At 38.7% G+C, this 12,936-nt stretch overlaps 2 protein-coding genes across 8 annotated transcripts in view; one reads left to right on the top strand and one right to left on the bottom strand.

Annotated features, from left to right (window-relative positions):
• JKAMP (JNK1/MAPK8 associated membrane protein) overlaps nucleotides 1-6,184 on the top strand; it is a 37,840-nt gene extending 31,656 nt beyond the window's left edge. For all 5 annotated transcript variants that reach the window (XM_077909479.1, XM_077909480.1, XM_077909481.1 and 2 more), the window contains one exon: nucleotides 4,740-6,184. In XM_077909479.1, coding sequence (XP_077765605.1) covers nucleotides 4,740-4,958 — 219 coding nt within the window. In that variant the 3' untranslated portion in view covers nucleotides 4,959-6,184. The remainder of the gene's footprint in view (nucleotides 1-4,739) is intronic.
• Nucleotides 1-12,936, bottom strand: part of CCDC175 (coiled-coil domain containing 175) — a 102,407-nt gene that overhangs the window by 23,359 nt on the left and 66,112 nt on the right. Inside the window, exons 18-21 of one of the 3 annotated variants that reach the window (XM_077909473.1) lie at nucleotides 11,797-11,840; nucleotides 10,358-10,520; nucleotides 6,021-6,147; nucleotides 5,193-5,487 (exon numbers count right to left, since the gene is read on the bottom strand). In XM_077909473.1, coding sequence (XP_077765599.1) covers nucleotides 6,062-6,147; nucleotides 10,358-10,520; nucleotides 11,797-11,840 — 293 coding nt within the window. In that variant the 3' untranslated portion in view covers nucleotides 5,193-5,487; nucleotides 6,021-6,061. Of the gene's footprint in view, nucleotides 1-5,192; nucleotides 5,488-6,020; nucleotides 6,148-10,352; nucleotides 10,521-11,796; nucleotides 11,841-12,936 lie in introns of those variants that run through there. The other 2 variants (XM_077909474.1, XM_077909477.1) reach the window with 2 other exon arrangements.

Below are 12,936 nucleotides of genomic sequence, written 5' to 3' on the forward strand. Positions count from 1 at the left end.
GTGGCTAGAACTTCTAATATTCTGTTGAATAAAAGTGGTAAGAGTGGACCTCCTTGTCTTGTTCCTGATCTGAGAGGAAAAGCTTTTGATTTTTCACCATTTAGTAAGATGTTAGCTGTAGGGTTTTCATATGCGGCCCTTACTATGTTGACGTACCTTCCTTCTAGATCTACTTTGTTGAGAGGTTTTATCACAGATGGATGTGCTTTGTTAGGTGCCTTTAGTGCATCTGTTGAGATGGTGCTATGGTTTTTTTCTTTTCTCTCATCAGTGTGATTTATCATTTTGATTGATTTGCAAATATTGAACCACCATTACAACCTAGAATAAAACCCACTTGATTGTGGAGAATAATTTTTTTAGTGTATTATTCCATTTGGTTTACCAATATTTTGTTGGGAATTTTACATCTATGTTCATCAGAGATACTGGTCTATAGATTTCTTTTTTTGTGGTGTCTATCTGGTTTTGGTATCAGGGTGATGCTGGCCTCACAAAATAAATTTGGAGACTTTTCTTCCTTTTCCATTTTTTTTTTTTTTGAATAGTTTGAAAGAATGGATATTCTTTATTTATTTATTTTAAAAGATTTTACTTTTTATTTATTCATGAGAGACACAGATTGGGAGAGAGGGGCAGAGACACAAGCAGAGGGAGAAGGAGGCTCCATGCAGGGAGCCCGACGTGGGACTCAGTCCCCGGTCTCCAGGATCAGGCCCTGGGCTGAAGGCGGCGCTAAACCGCCAAGCTCCCCAGGCTGCCCAATTCTTTAAATGTTTGGTATAATTCACCTTTGATGCCATCTGGTCTTGGACTTTATTTTGTTACAAGTGTTCTTCCTGATTCACTTTGGAGAGGCTATATGCTTCTAGGAATGTATCCATTTCTTTAAGGTTGTCCAGTTTATTACCATATAGTTTTTCATAATTTCTTAAAGTCCTATATCTGTGGTGTCCGTTATTTCTCCTCCTTTTCTAGTTTTATTTGCAGCCTCTTTTTTCTTGATGAGTCTAGCTAAAGCTTTATCAATGTTGTTTATCTTCAAAGAGCCAGCTCCTGATCTGTTTTGTTTTTTTGTCTCTATTTACTTCTGCTCTCATCTTTATTATTTTGTTCCTTCTACTGGCTTTGGGCTTTTGTTCTTTTTCTAACTCCTTTAAGGGTGAGGCTAAGTTTGAGGTGTTTGTTTTTTGAGGTAGGTCTCTATTGCTATAATCTTCCCTCTTAGGACAGCTTTTGCTGCATCCCAAAGATACTGAACCGTTGTGGTTTTCATCTGTTTCATGTATTTTTTTATTTCCTTTGATGTCTTGGTTGACCCATTAATCATTTAGTAAAACATATTATTTAGCCTACATATATTTGTGTTCTTTCTAGACTTCTTGTAATTTCTAGTTTCATACAGTTGTGGTTGGAAAAAAGGCATGATTTAGTTTGTTGAGACTTTTTGTGCCCCAACATGTGATCCGTTCTGGAGAGGATCCCATGTACACTTAAAAAGAATATGTAATCCTGTTTTTGGATGGAATGTTCTCAATATATCTTTTAGGTCCATCTGGTCTGATATGTCATTCACAGCCATTGTTTCTTGTTGATTAACCTGGATAATGTATACACTGATGTAAGTGGAGTATATAAGTCCCCAACTATTATTGTATTACTGTCAGTCTCTTCCTGTCTGTTAATAGTTGCTTTATGTATTTAGGTACCCTCTTTTTGGGTGCATAGGTATTTATAATTTTTCTATCCTCTTTTTGGATTGTTCCCTTTTTAATTCAGTAATATCCTTTTTGTCCCTTGGTACCTACTATCTTTGTTTTAAAGTCTATTTTGTCAAATAATTTAAGTATTGCTAACCCAGCTTTCTTTTAACTTCTATTTGCATGATGTTTTTCAGTTCCTTCACTTTCAATCTTGCATGTATGTCTAGGTCTAAAGTAAGTCTAAAGCAGCACTTAGAGGTTTGTTTGTTTTTTTTTTCCTTTATCCACTCAGCACCCTATGTCCTTTGCAGCGTTTAGTCCATTTATACTCAGAGTAATTATTGATAGGTATGTACTTATTGCCATTCTGTTAACTTGTTTTACTATTGTTTTTGTAGTTCTTTGCTCCTTCTCTTCCCTTGTGGTTTAATGGCTTTAGCATTACACTTGGATTCCTTTCTATTTATGTATGTATTATAGGTTTTGATTTGTGGTTACCATATTCATTTATAACTTCTAACGTATAGCAGTCTATATTAAGTTATGGGTCACTTTAGTTTGAACCCATCCTAAAAGCACTAAATTTTTACCCCCCCCACCATGTTTTATGTATATGATGTCATACTTTACCTCCTTTTTTGAGTCCCTTGACTGATTTTTATAGATATTGATTTTACCGCTTTTGTGCTTTAATCTCTATACTGGTTTTATATGTGGTTTTATATCTTTTGTTATATGTTTATATTGTGACATTTTTTCCTTTCATAATCTTTATTACAGAGTTTTTTCCCACTCAAAGAATTCTCTTTAATGTTTTCTTGTAAGGCTGGTTTAGTGGTTATAAACTCCTTTAACTTTGTCACGGAAACCCTTTATTTCTCCTTCCATTCTGAATACAACAGACTATTCTTTTATAGGTTTTTTTTCTTTAAGCATTTTGAATATATCATGCCATTTCCTTTAGGCCTGCAGGGTTTTTGCTGAAAAATCACCTGATAGGTTTCTGGGGTTTCCTTTATGCATAATTGTGTTCTTTTCTCTTGCTGCTTATAAAATCTCTATCACTACTTTGCCATTTTAATTTTTATGTGCCGTGGATTAATTTTATTAGGTGCTGTCAGTGCTCTTGCATCTGGAAGTCTGTTTTCTTCCATAAATTCGGGAAGTTTCAGCTTTTATTTCTTCAAATAAATTTTCTGCCCCTTTTCTCTCTCCTCCTGGGATCCCTATAATGTGAATATTATTATGCTTGATGGTGTCACTGAGTTCCCTTACCCTATTTTCATTTTTTATTATATTTTTTTGTTTGCTGTTCAGCTTGGCTGCTTTCTATTACATCAGTCTTCCAGATCACTGATCCTTTATTGATTTTTCTCTAGTGTAATTTTCATTTCAGTTATTGAGTTCCTCATCTCTGGTTCTATTTTATATATTGAAGGTTTCACTGAGATCCTCTGCTTATTTATGACCATTACTTTGAGTTTATCAGGCATGTTGCTTATCTGTGTTTCATTTGGCTCTTTTGCTGTGGTTTTATCCTGTTCTTTCATTTGGGACTTATTCTTCTGTCTCCTTGTCTCTGTTAGAAAAGTCAGCTACATCTCCTGATCTTGAAGTAGTGGCATTTGAGGAAAAGGTGCTGTGGTGCAATGTCCTCCGTTCCCCAGAATCAGGTGCTTCATGGATGTCTCCTATGTGGGATACATGGACCCTGCTGTAGTGGCTATACTGTGTTGGCCTTCAGTCCAGTCAGCTGCAATGGCCTACTTCATCTGCTCAGGGCACACCAGGCAGGATTTGGTCCCTGTTCTGTGAAGGTGCCAGTCTGGGGCCACTGAAGGCCTGTAGTTGGGCAGATCGGCAGTCAGACCAGACTCCTGCCCCTATTCTGTTGGGGCTGCAGTTACAACAGTCTCCAGGGCACTACTCTCCCTTCCCTGTTCCCTAAGAGGTTTTTGCTTTTTGGTGGGGCTAGCAGATTCTGGTCCCCAAGCTGTTGCAACTACAGTGGCAGTGAGTAGTGGGATTCTTTCTCTGCACTTTCAGTTACAAGGTTTGGCTGTTGGGTTTGCAGACACACTGGCGTATGTGATTGTCTTTCTGGGGCAAGAGCCACTTTGGAGTGGTGCCATCTCTCCTGGGGTTGTTTGCAGTGTGTTGGGGCAGGAGCCACTTTGGAGGGACACCTGCTGAGTGAATCTGCAAGAGAACGTGGGTTGGGCATGGTGCTAGCAAGTGAGGTGGAACATGTTCTTCTGGTCATGCAAGTAGGGGAGTGGGGAGAAACGGTTGTGCCGGCTCTTTTAGTCTTGGAGAGTTTCCTAAAGATCCCTGCCCCTCCCTTGCACATTATGAGATTAGTAAATCTCCTTCACATATACATCTGGTGCCTTTCAAACTGGTATTTCTGTGCTGTATCTCTGCTGGGTTGTTATGCTGGCTCTTTATTTAAATTCTAGTTAGTTAACCTATAGTGTAATATTATTTTCAGGAGTAGAATTTAGTGGTTCATTACTTACCTATTATATGCTGGCTCTTTAATGGCAGGGACTACTGAGTTTGTTACCTTCCAGCTCTCCTGGAGCTAAGTGCCACTGATGGTAAAAATGCTTAAAGTAAGGCCCACGGTTTTCAAAGCCTGCTGTTACGGGGACTCATTTTCCTAGTGCTGGCCCCCTGGGCCTAGGGTTACTGGTGGGGGTTCTGATCCTTTGGCTTCTTTTGGTGTCCCTCCTGTGGTGTGGTTAGGCTCTCCCAGGGCTTTGTTCCTAACCATGTCCCACCCTTCTTACCCTTTTTGATGTGGCCTCCTCTCTACAATTAACTGTGGAAGGTCTGCTGCCAGTCTTTGAGTCATTTTCAGAGTTGCACTGTGTCTGTTATCTCAGTGTGTATCCATAGACGAGGTGAGCTCAGGATCTTCCTATTCTGCCAATTTCCCAACAAATAATACATTTAAATTACAGTGCAACAAATTATCTAGCTTATTCAGCCTGATAATGTGTGTTTGTTTTCTTCCTTTAAAAAATTATACAGAACTGCTATGATCTTCTGGTGAGAAAGAAAAGACTTATTGTTCTCTTCAGCCACTGGTTACTTCATGCCTATGGAATAATATCCATTTCCAGAGTGGATAAACTCGAGCAAGATTTGCCGCTTTTGGCTTTGGTACCCACTCCAGCTCTTTTTTACTTGTTCACTGCGAAATTTACTGAGCCTTCACGGATACTCTCTGAAGGAGCCAATGGACACTGAATGTAAAATGCCAAAAAACCTAAAAAGTGTTCTTAGTAAAAAAACATAAAATGCATTAATACTCTTCTGTTGTGTATGGAAGATTGTTTTCCGTTTTTGACTTAACAGACTTTCTGGATAGACTTGGAAAATACAAAATGCTGTAGTAGTCTATGACATAGTATAATACACTTACACACTTTAGCACACCAGGACACTACAAGCATGTTAGGAAGTACTTGCTTCCTGCAACAATTTAGTTATCCTTTAGAACAAAATCGTGTTCCTCTATACCTAGACAAGTATAATCTGAAATCCTTAGCATCGGTCTAATTTGCATGCCTCTTGTGTTTCAATTTGTTTTTCAAGTATAAGGAATAAGAAGGACAAACATACCTGTGGGTCTGGTAGCAAACATGAAAAGGAAGTATGTTGTTTGTTATTTATTTTTACCAGTACAGTATTTTGATTATAAAAATAGAGTATAATTTATATAACGGGTTTTCTGTTTATAGGTAGTTTGGTTGAAGACCTCTTCTGATTATGGATTCTGTTAAGAAAAACAATAAAATGCTTAACTACAAAAAAAAAATCTCAGGTGTTCTGACATTTAATTGTGGAAATAATTCAGACTAAAAAGAGGAATATTTCTTTCCCAAGTGAATAAATACATGGATTCACACATTCCCTTCCTCTTTGGTCTCCTTTTTGAAGGATATATACACGGTGCAATAATATTTTATTGATCCTAAAATTTTTCACATTGTGACGTCTCTGAATTAGGATGCATCTTACAATTGATGCCTTAACAGAATACAGAATATATAGAACATATACTTTTCCTGTGGTTATTGATAGGTGTACTGTGTATTTTATGCTCTAAAGCCTTTAAGAGATTCATGTGGAACCATGGAAGCAAAATAAGGGTTTTTTTTTTGTTTGTTTTTTTTTTAACATTTATCCAACCATGTATATCCATTTGTATTTAGAAGGTTATTTACTGATTCTGCTATTGGGTGGGGATTATGCAATTTTGTTAAGACATCCATAGATCATTGCAAAACATGAAGAAAGTGTACTCACTTGTTCTGTAGTTTTGTTTGTGCCTTTTGAATTCACAGCAGTTATAGCCTTGAAGTTATTTTGTTAGTTTTTTTACATTCACCCACTGGGGGATGGACTTTTTTGATAGGAATGTGTTTCTTCTTTTCTGTAGGAATAAAAACATAAAAATGCTATGTATCTCACTCAAGTTTGGATGGTTATTAGTGTGCATTAAAATTCTAAATTTCCCAAAGGATCCTCAACTGGACAATTGTATAATCTGGGACTTGGTTGTGGGAAGGGACTGTAGAGAACCATATATCTGATTACCAACACCATCTGTCCCTCTACATTTGGAGCCATTTTAACAATTATCTTCTCTGATCTCCAAGCAGAGACATATGTATGCAAAAGGAAAAATCATGCAAGTAATTATTAAAATTCCTCAAATGCAAAGATTTCAGGAATACTTAGATATCTGCATTATTAATTTGTTTTAAGAACAAGACCAGAACAATTCATAGCAACTGTGGTTGCTAATGTTACTAAATAATAGGCTAAAATATGGTCATTAAAAAAATAAATCACCCTTGTCCCAGTTCAGCTTTGTTCAGTTTTGACTTGTAAGGCATTAGGGACTCTCACTGCTACAGTGCATGGTAATTATTTTGCTAACAAGTGCTAGATAGGTCATTTAAAGGTCAAATATTTTGATTAATTTGGGTCAGTTGATAAATTTAATTACATTGTTATGTATTTGTCTAAAACTGTTGGTTTGCAAGATTTGGCTGCATGTTGGATCCCACTGGAGAGAGGTCTAAAAACATGCCCCACCCACAGAGACTCAGAACTGGTCTAAGGGTGCAGGCTTAGCGGGAGGATTTTTAAAACCTCTTCTAGGTGATGCTAATACTTGAGAAATAGGGTCTAAATTCTTCCTAGTTCAGGTTTTAGTTTTTTCAAGACATTTTGACAATTTTTTGGCAAATGATTTTTAAAAATTATTTCTTAAATTTTGATTCTGCTTTAATAATGTTTCTTTTCCAGAATTAAATGATCAAAATATAACCAACAGTGTATACAAATTTGATACTTCTTCTAAAATATCCTTTGACTTAAACAGTCTTCTGTAGCACATATATCAAGTGAAAATGCTTGGTTAATATACAAATTATTTATCCATAACCTAAGTTACAATACATGGTATAAAACTCGGGGACTTTTAGAATTTTAAGATAAAATTATTTTTAATACTTCTTAAGTAATCTGTACTCAGTTACTGTTTTATTTAGGACTACACACTAAGAATTGTTTGCTTTTTTTTTTTTTTTTTGCAAGAAGGACTATTAAGGCAAAAAGTAAAGATCTTGGTTTTCAAGATGAAGTCTGACATTTGAAGTTCTAAGAAACCTATCCTCCCCATGTGCCTGTCGGTACCCCCCAGAAGATACCCACTCAGCAGATAGCCATGCTATCGCTGTCCTTGGCCAGGGCATGTCTACTGCCCTTTCAAGGAAGACCTCTATTCCCAACACTTAAAAAGGTTTAGAGGTGCCTCTCTTTACCTTCTCATAGCCACTCACTAAAAGGAATCCCTTGTATTTGAATCAGCTCTTTGTTCTCACAATGTATGCACTTCGAGGCTCAGGGACTGGGTTTTATTCAACTTAGAACCTGCAGTATGTACTGTGGTGCCAGGCTCAAAAGTTGCTCCACATGTTACTGAAGCTAGCCCACGTTCCTTGTCAGAGGCCCTGAGCTGTATGGCTGCAGTGACAGAGTATGTCCAGAAGAGGACAGGAGAGGGCTGTTGAGCTCAAGAGATCAAAGGCTTCTCTGGAAGTCCCCTCACCCAGAGAACTTTCAACGGGGAAAATCCAAAAGCTAGATTACAGGTGGCTCAGAGCTGGTCAAGTAATCCAAGGAGCCAGCCAAGGTTGACAGGAGAATGCTAGATTTCAAGAGATCTGATGGCGTGCCTCATTTGGCTCTGATGCTCTATAACATAACTATCCATATTTTACAAGCAGGGAAACTGGGGAGTAGAAGTTCAATAACATAAGCAGCAGTGCCAAGATCTGAGCCCAGGTCCACCTACCTTCAAACCCTACACAGTGCCCATGCTCCAGGAGCAGAAATAGTGGAGTGAGGGAAGCCAGAAACCTTCCTTGTGATCTCAGCTCCATTTCTCAGTCCTCCAGAGAGGCCTCTCCCCTTTTCCTTAACTAGGTCAAGTCTCTTTTCTGTTAGGTTCTCTCATAGTTCTATGTTCCACCCGTAGAATCCCTATGACAAGGAATTTTACATAGCTTTGTGTAGTAACCAATTCTCCCACTATACCAGGGCTGGCATAATGACAGCCTGAGGACTTCTCTGACCTACAGACTCTGCAAATGGCCCAGAATTCATAACATCATCAATGACTACTAACTTCCCTACTTTTTGAGCCCTCTAACTTTGGAAGCACCAAAGCCAAAGACACTTAACTAATGGATCACAGAGGGAGTCCTGCTCCTGGTTAGCTGCCCACAACCTCCCATCAGAGCATACCTGAGGCCTTTCCTTTCACAGTAAACCTTTCCCATCCCCCTCCCTGCAGAAGCGAGTGATGGTGACGCTCCTGTCCTTGCCATACCAAGCTGTATGCCTCGGCTTGTTTGCACTTAGCTGGTCTTTATTTCCATACTGCAATTTTCTACTTTCCATATAGTTATCAATAAGACAGTCCTCAAAGTATGTGAAAAAAGGGGGATGTGGTGGGCCTAGCTTTTCAAGATCATCTATTTAAATCTGTTCCAACATAAAATTCCATCAGGAGCAGCCCGGGTGGCTCGGCGGTTTAGTGCCGCCTTCAGTCCAGGGCCTGGTCCTGGAGACCCGGGATCGAGTCCCACATCAGGCTCCCTGCATGGAGCCTGCCTCTTCCTCTGCCTCTCCTCTCTTTCTCTCTCTCTCTCTCTCTCTCTCTCTCTCATTCTGTGTCTATGAATAAATAAAATCTTAAAAAAAATTCCATCAGGTTTCAGACAAAAATGGAAGACTCGCTCATGTGGAAAATAGCGCAATTGACAGTTTGAGTTGACAGTTGCTGGGGATGGCCTGACTTACCAAAGACAATTCTGCAGTCACCAGGGCTGTCCAGGGACCGACTGTGCACTTACACATAATAAGTGTCACCAGGCTTGAGCAGGACCACAAAAACAGCTTTTTGGCTGATTAAGCTTACTCACAAAAGTCTTCACTAGTCATGAAAACATTACTTCTTTTGTCAAGCAGTGCTCTCAGAACATTGCTTTGACCAAATACTGGAATGTTTTCAGTCCTAACACTTTCAATTTCATTTCACATTCTACAACTCACCTTTAAAATTGATTATCTAGTGGTGACATTCTTTACAATGAAAATTTAATAACCCTGCTAGGTTATATTATTTTCATTTATCACTCTGTCTCTCCTCTACACTTCATTCTCCCTTCCTTCTCAGCCCTTTCTACCTCCATCATCCCGTCTTCCCCAGGGATTCCTGGTTAGCTGCCCACAATCTGGGACCTCTGGGCTGTATCTGTGCAAGAATTGATGTCCTCTTCCCACTACAGCCAAAATCTGGATGGAATTCTGTGGCCCTCATGTCTAACATGACATTTAAGTAAAAATTGAGGATGAAGTTGATAACCCTCTGAAGAAACTGGACCGCTCATGAGGCAATCATTTCATAAAGGATGTGTTATATTACAGAAGCCCCAGAAGGCATCACTATCACTAGATTTTCAGAGAAGGCAATAGTACCTGGGGTTTTGTTGGTTGATTGGTTTAGAAGAGTAAGCATGTGCATGTGAGCAGTGGGGGTGTAGAGAGGGGAAAGGGAGAGTCCCAAGGAGGCTCCATGCCCAGTGTGGAGCTCCACAACCTGGAGACCACGACCTGAGCTGAAATCAAGAGTCTGATGCCCAACCGACTGAGCCACCCGGGAGTCCTAATAGTTCCTGTTTTTAGTACTAAACTAAGCTCAAGAAGAAAAGGTAAAATTATGTTCCAAATCTTCTTTTAAGAAGATGAGGAAGTGCATAAAAGGCTTTAAAAAGACTTCTTTGGAAAATGTGCAAAATAAGTTTCAAAAAAACCACAAAGAAATTAAGATTTGGTTATTTAGGAAACTCATGTTGTTGGAAGGGAGAGTTGTCCAACACTGCTGCATTACCACATTCAACCCCACAAATGAGAATTAGTGTTTAGGTGAATGCAACATTAATTGGGGATGGATTATTGGAGATGACAAAGTTATTTGGTTAGCTTTTTTAAAAATGCTTTTTTGATATTACTGGTTACAGTAAAATAAGAGGTTCTTTGTTACTCAAAGCTTTTGAGATGTTACTTACTAAGGAGGTCCACTTTCAATTCCTGTTCCATAAGAGAACGCAGCTCTTCAAGATTCCCTTGTAGCCAAATGCTGATACGTTCAATATTTTCATCTCTTTCGTTTAGCTTCTCTGTTAGGTTTTTTATTTCTTGCAAAGTCTCACCACCACTGTTTACCAATTCCTTTAAAAAAATAAAATTTTGGAGTGTGTGAATATAAATTCCAACCAGAAAAATAAAAACATTCTGAGTGAATCATGTCCAAGACAAAAATATATATGCAAAGTTGGCATTACTCATGCAAAATAAGTATACATAGCATATTCACAAAGTTCTATAGAAGATCTCAGAAAAGTAGATTAGCAAATGAGACAATTTAATGGAATCCTCACTGCACTCATAACTGGGTAGGATGGTGGTGGTGGTGATGGTGGCATAAAAGCCAGCTCACCTTCAGAGCAGCCCAGAATTGCAGAGCATATTCAGCATGGCTTACAGTTTAAGAGAAAGAACTCTGGAACCACGCTGGATCTGAATTTTCAATCCCCATATTCATTAACTGTTTGGTCTTGGGCAAAGTTATTTAAACTCTGAGCCTCGGTAGCTTCATCTGAAAAATGTTAAACAGGCTAAGCAAGGATCCTGGGTGTACTTTAAGGATTTCAACCCCAGCCTACCAACCAGCCTTTATAGCAGAGAGAGGTGGAGAGGCAGCAGGGCTGGTAAAACCTGGAGGACAGATGGACTTCAAACCTGACAACTTTGTCCTACAATAGTTCGTGTTCAATTTGTATTTGCAGGGGGAGGGAGTCATTCCCTTTAACCAAATTGGTAAAGTAGGAAGACAATTTCCCAAAGAATTAAGATTTCATAGTGACATTTGGCACCCCTAAAAATAAGACAACAGCCCCAAATGGAGTCACATATGCTAGGCCTCACATTACCAAACTGAGAATTAATTTAACTACAGTTTTGGCTTTCTTGGAAATGGAATCTTACACCAGCCAATCAGGAATCACCTAAATAGCACATTAGGTAATCTGCCTAATGGGCCCCTGCCATCCCCTACAGGAAAGTAATCCTGCAATAACCAATCTGCTTTTTTTGCTTATTAGTATAGCTTCTCTGTTCCTGCTCCCTTCTGCCTATAAAAGTCTTCTATTTTGTATAGCTCTTCAGAGCACCTTTTCACCTGCTAGCTTGGTTGCTGCTGGATTCATGAATCATTGAATAAAGTCAGTAAAATATTTAAAAAATCAATCAGTTGAATTTTTTTTTTTTAACAACACAAAGCATACATTTTAAGATATGATCATAGTAGGACTGTCACTCTCCCTCAGTCCTGACCTCCTACCTTAAGCAGGCGCATGTGTACACACACACACACACACACACAACTTATTAGGTAGGTGAATATTTTTTAGAAATATATTCATAGAGGCAGCACAAAAAAGCTTACCTTAACTGTAGTCTGAAATTCAGCCCACAAATCCAAATACTGTGCTACAATAAAGATTTTTAAAATGCAAAGGTTACAGAAATAATGTGAAAATTTTTATAAAAAAAAACACTTTTTCAAAAATTATGTTTATCTAAACATTTCTACTTCCAAAATGACAGAATAACTGGATCAGACTTGCCCTCCCACTCTAAACAAGGAGAAAAAATATTAAATATATTGGTTATTATTTTTTAAGTAGGCTTCATGCCCCATATGGGGCTTGAACTCACACCCTGAGATCACGAGCCAGCCAGGCGCCCTGAACATATCTGTTTTAATATCCAGTTTGCAGACACTGGAGAATGCGCAGCACAGGACTGTGATACCTAAAAGAAGGGGGGCAAATGAGGCAAGCCTTATGATCACTCAGCTTTCTGCTGGGGACACTTTCCAGACCTAAGTGCAAGTAGAACAAGGCAGGCTGTACACAGATGAAAAAAATCTATACAAAGATTAGCAAATTGAATTCAGCAATATATAAAAACAATAATAGGTTTCGAACAAGCAGGTTTTCTCTGAGATTGGCTTAACATTCAAAAATGAATCAGTAAAAAAAAAAAAAAAAAAAAAAGAATCAGTGCAATTTATCATCCTAACAGCATAAAGGAGAAACACCATGTGAGCACCCTGAGGTCACACAGGCACTGCACACCTTCATGACCAACAGCTCTAGGAAGTACCTTGGATGCCCAAGCCCAAGTGCCCCTGCTGGGCACCACTTTGTCACACATCATTACATCTGTGCAACTACATTAGGTGACAACACCTGCAATTTTGCATCTGGTTTCCTCCACATTTTGCCCCATGCACCTTTTCCTTTTGCTGGTTTTATTCCATATCCTTCACAGTCATGGACAATAACCATAAAAACTTGAGCCTACTGAATCCTAGCTAATCATTGAGCCTATAGTCTTGAGGGCCCCTAATACAACACGTAAAAGCTGCAAAATCTTGCTGAGAAAAACAAGTTCTAAATAAATGGAGCTACATACCATGTTCTTGGATTGGAAGACTTAATATTGTTAAGATGTCAATTCTCAAATTGATTTACAGATTCAACACAAACCCAGTTAAGACCCCAGCAGATGAGTGCAATTA

Source organism: Canis aureus, chromosome 9 (assembly GCF_053574225.1).
Source record: "Canis aureus isolate CA01 chromosome 9, VMU_Caureus_v.1.0, whole genome shotgun sequence".
Taxonomy (NCBI): domain Eukaryota; kingdom Metazoa; phylum Chordata; class Mammalia; order Carnivora; family Canidae; genus Canis; species Canis aureus.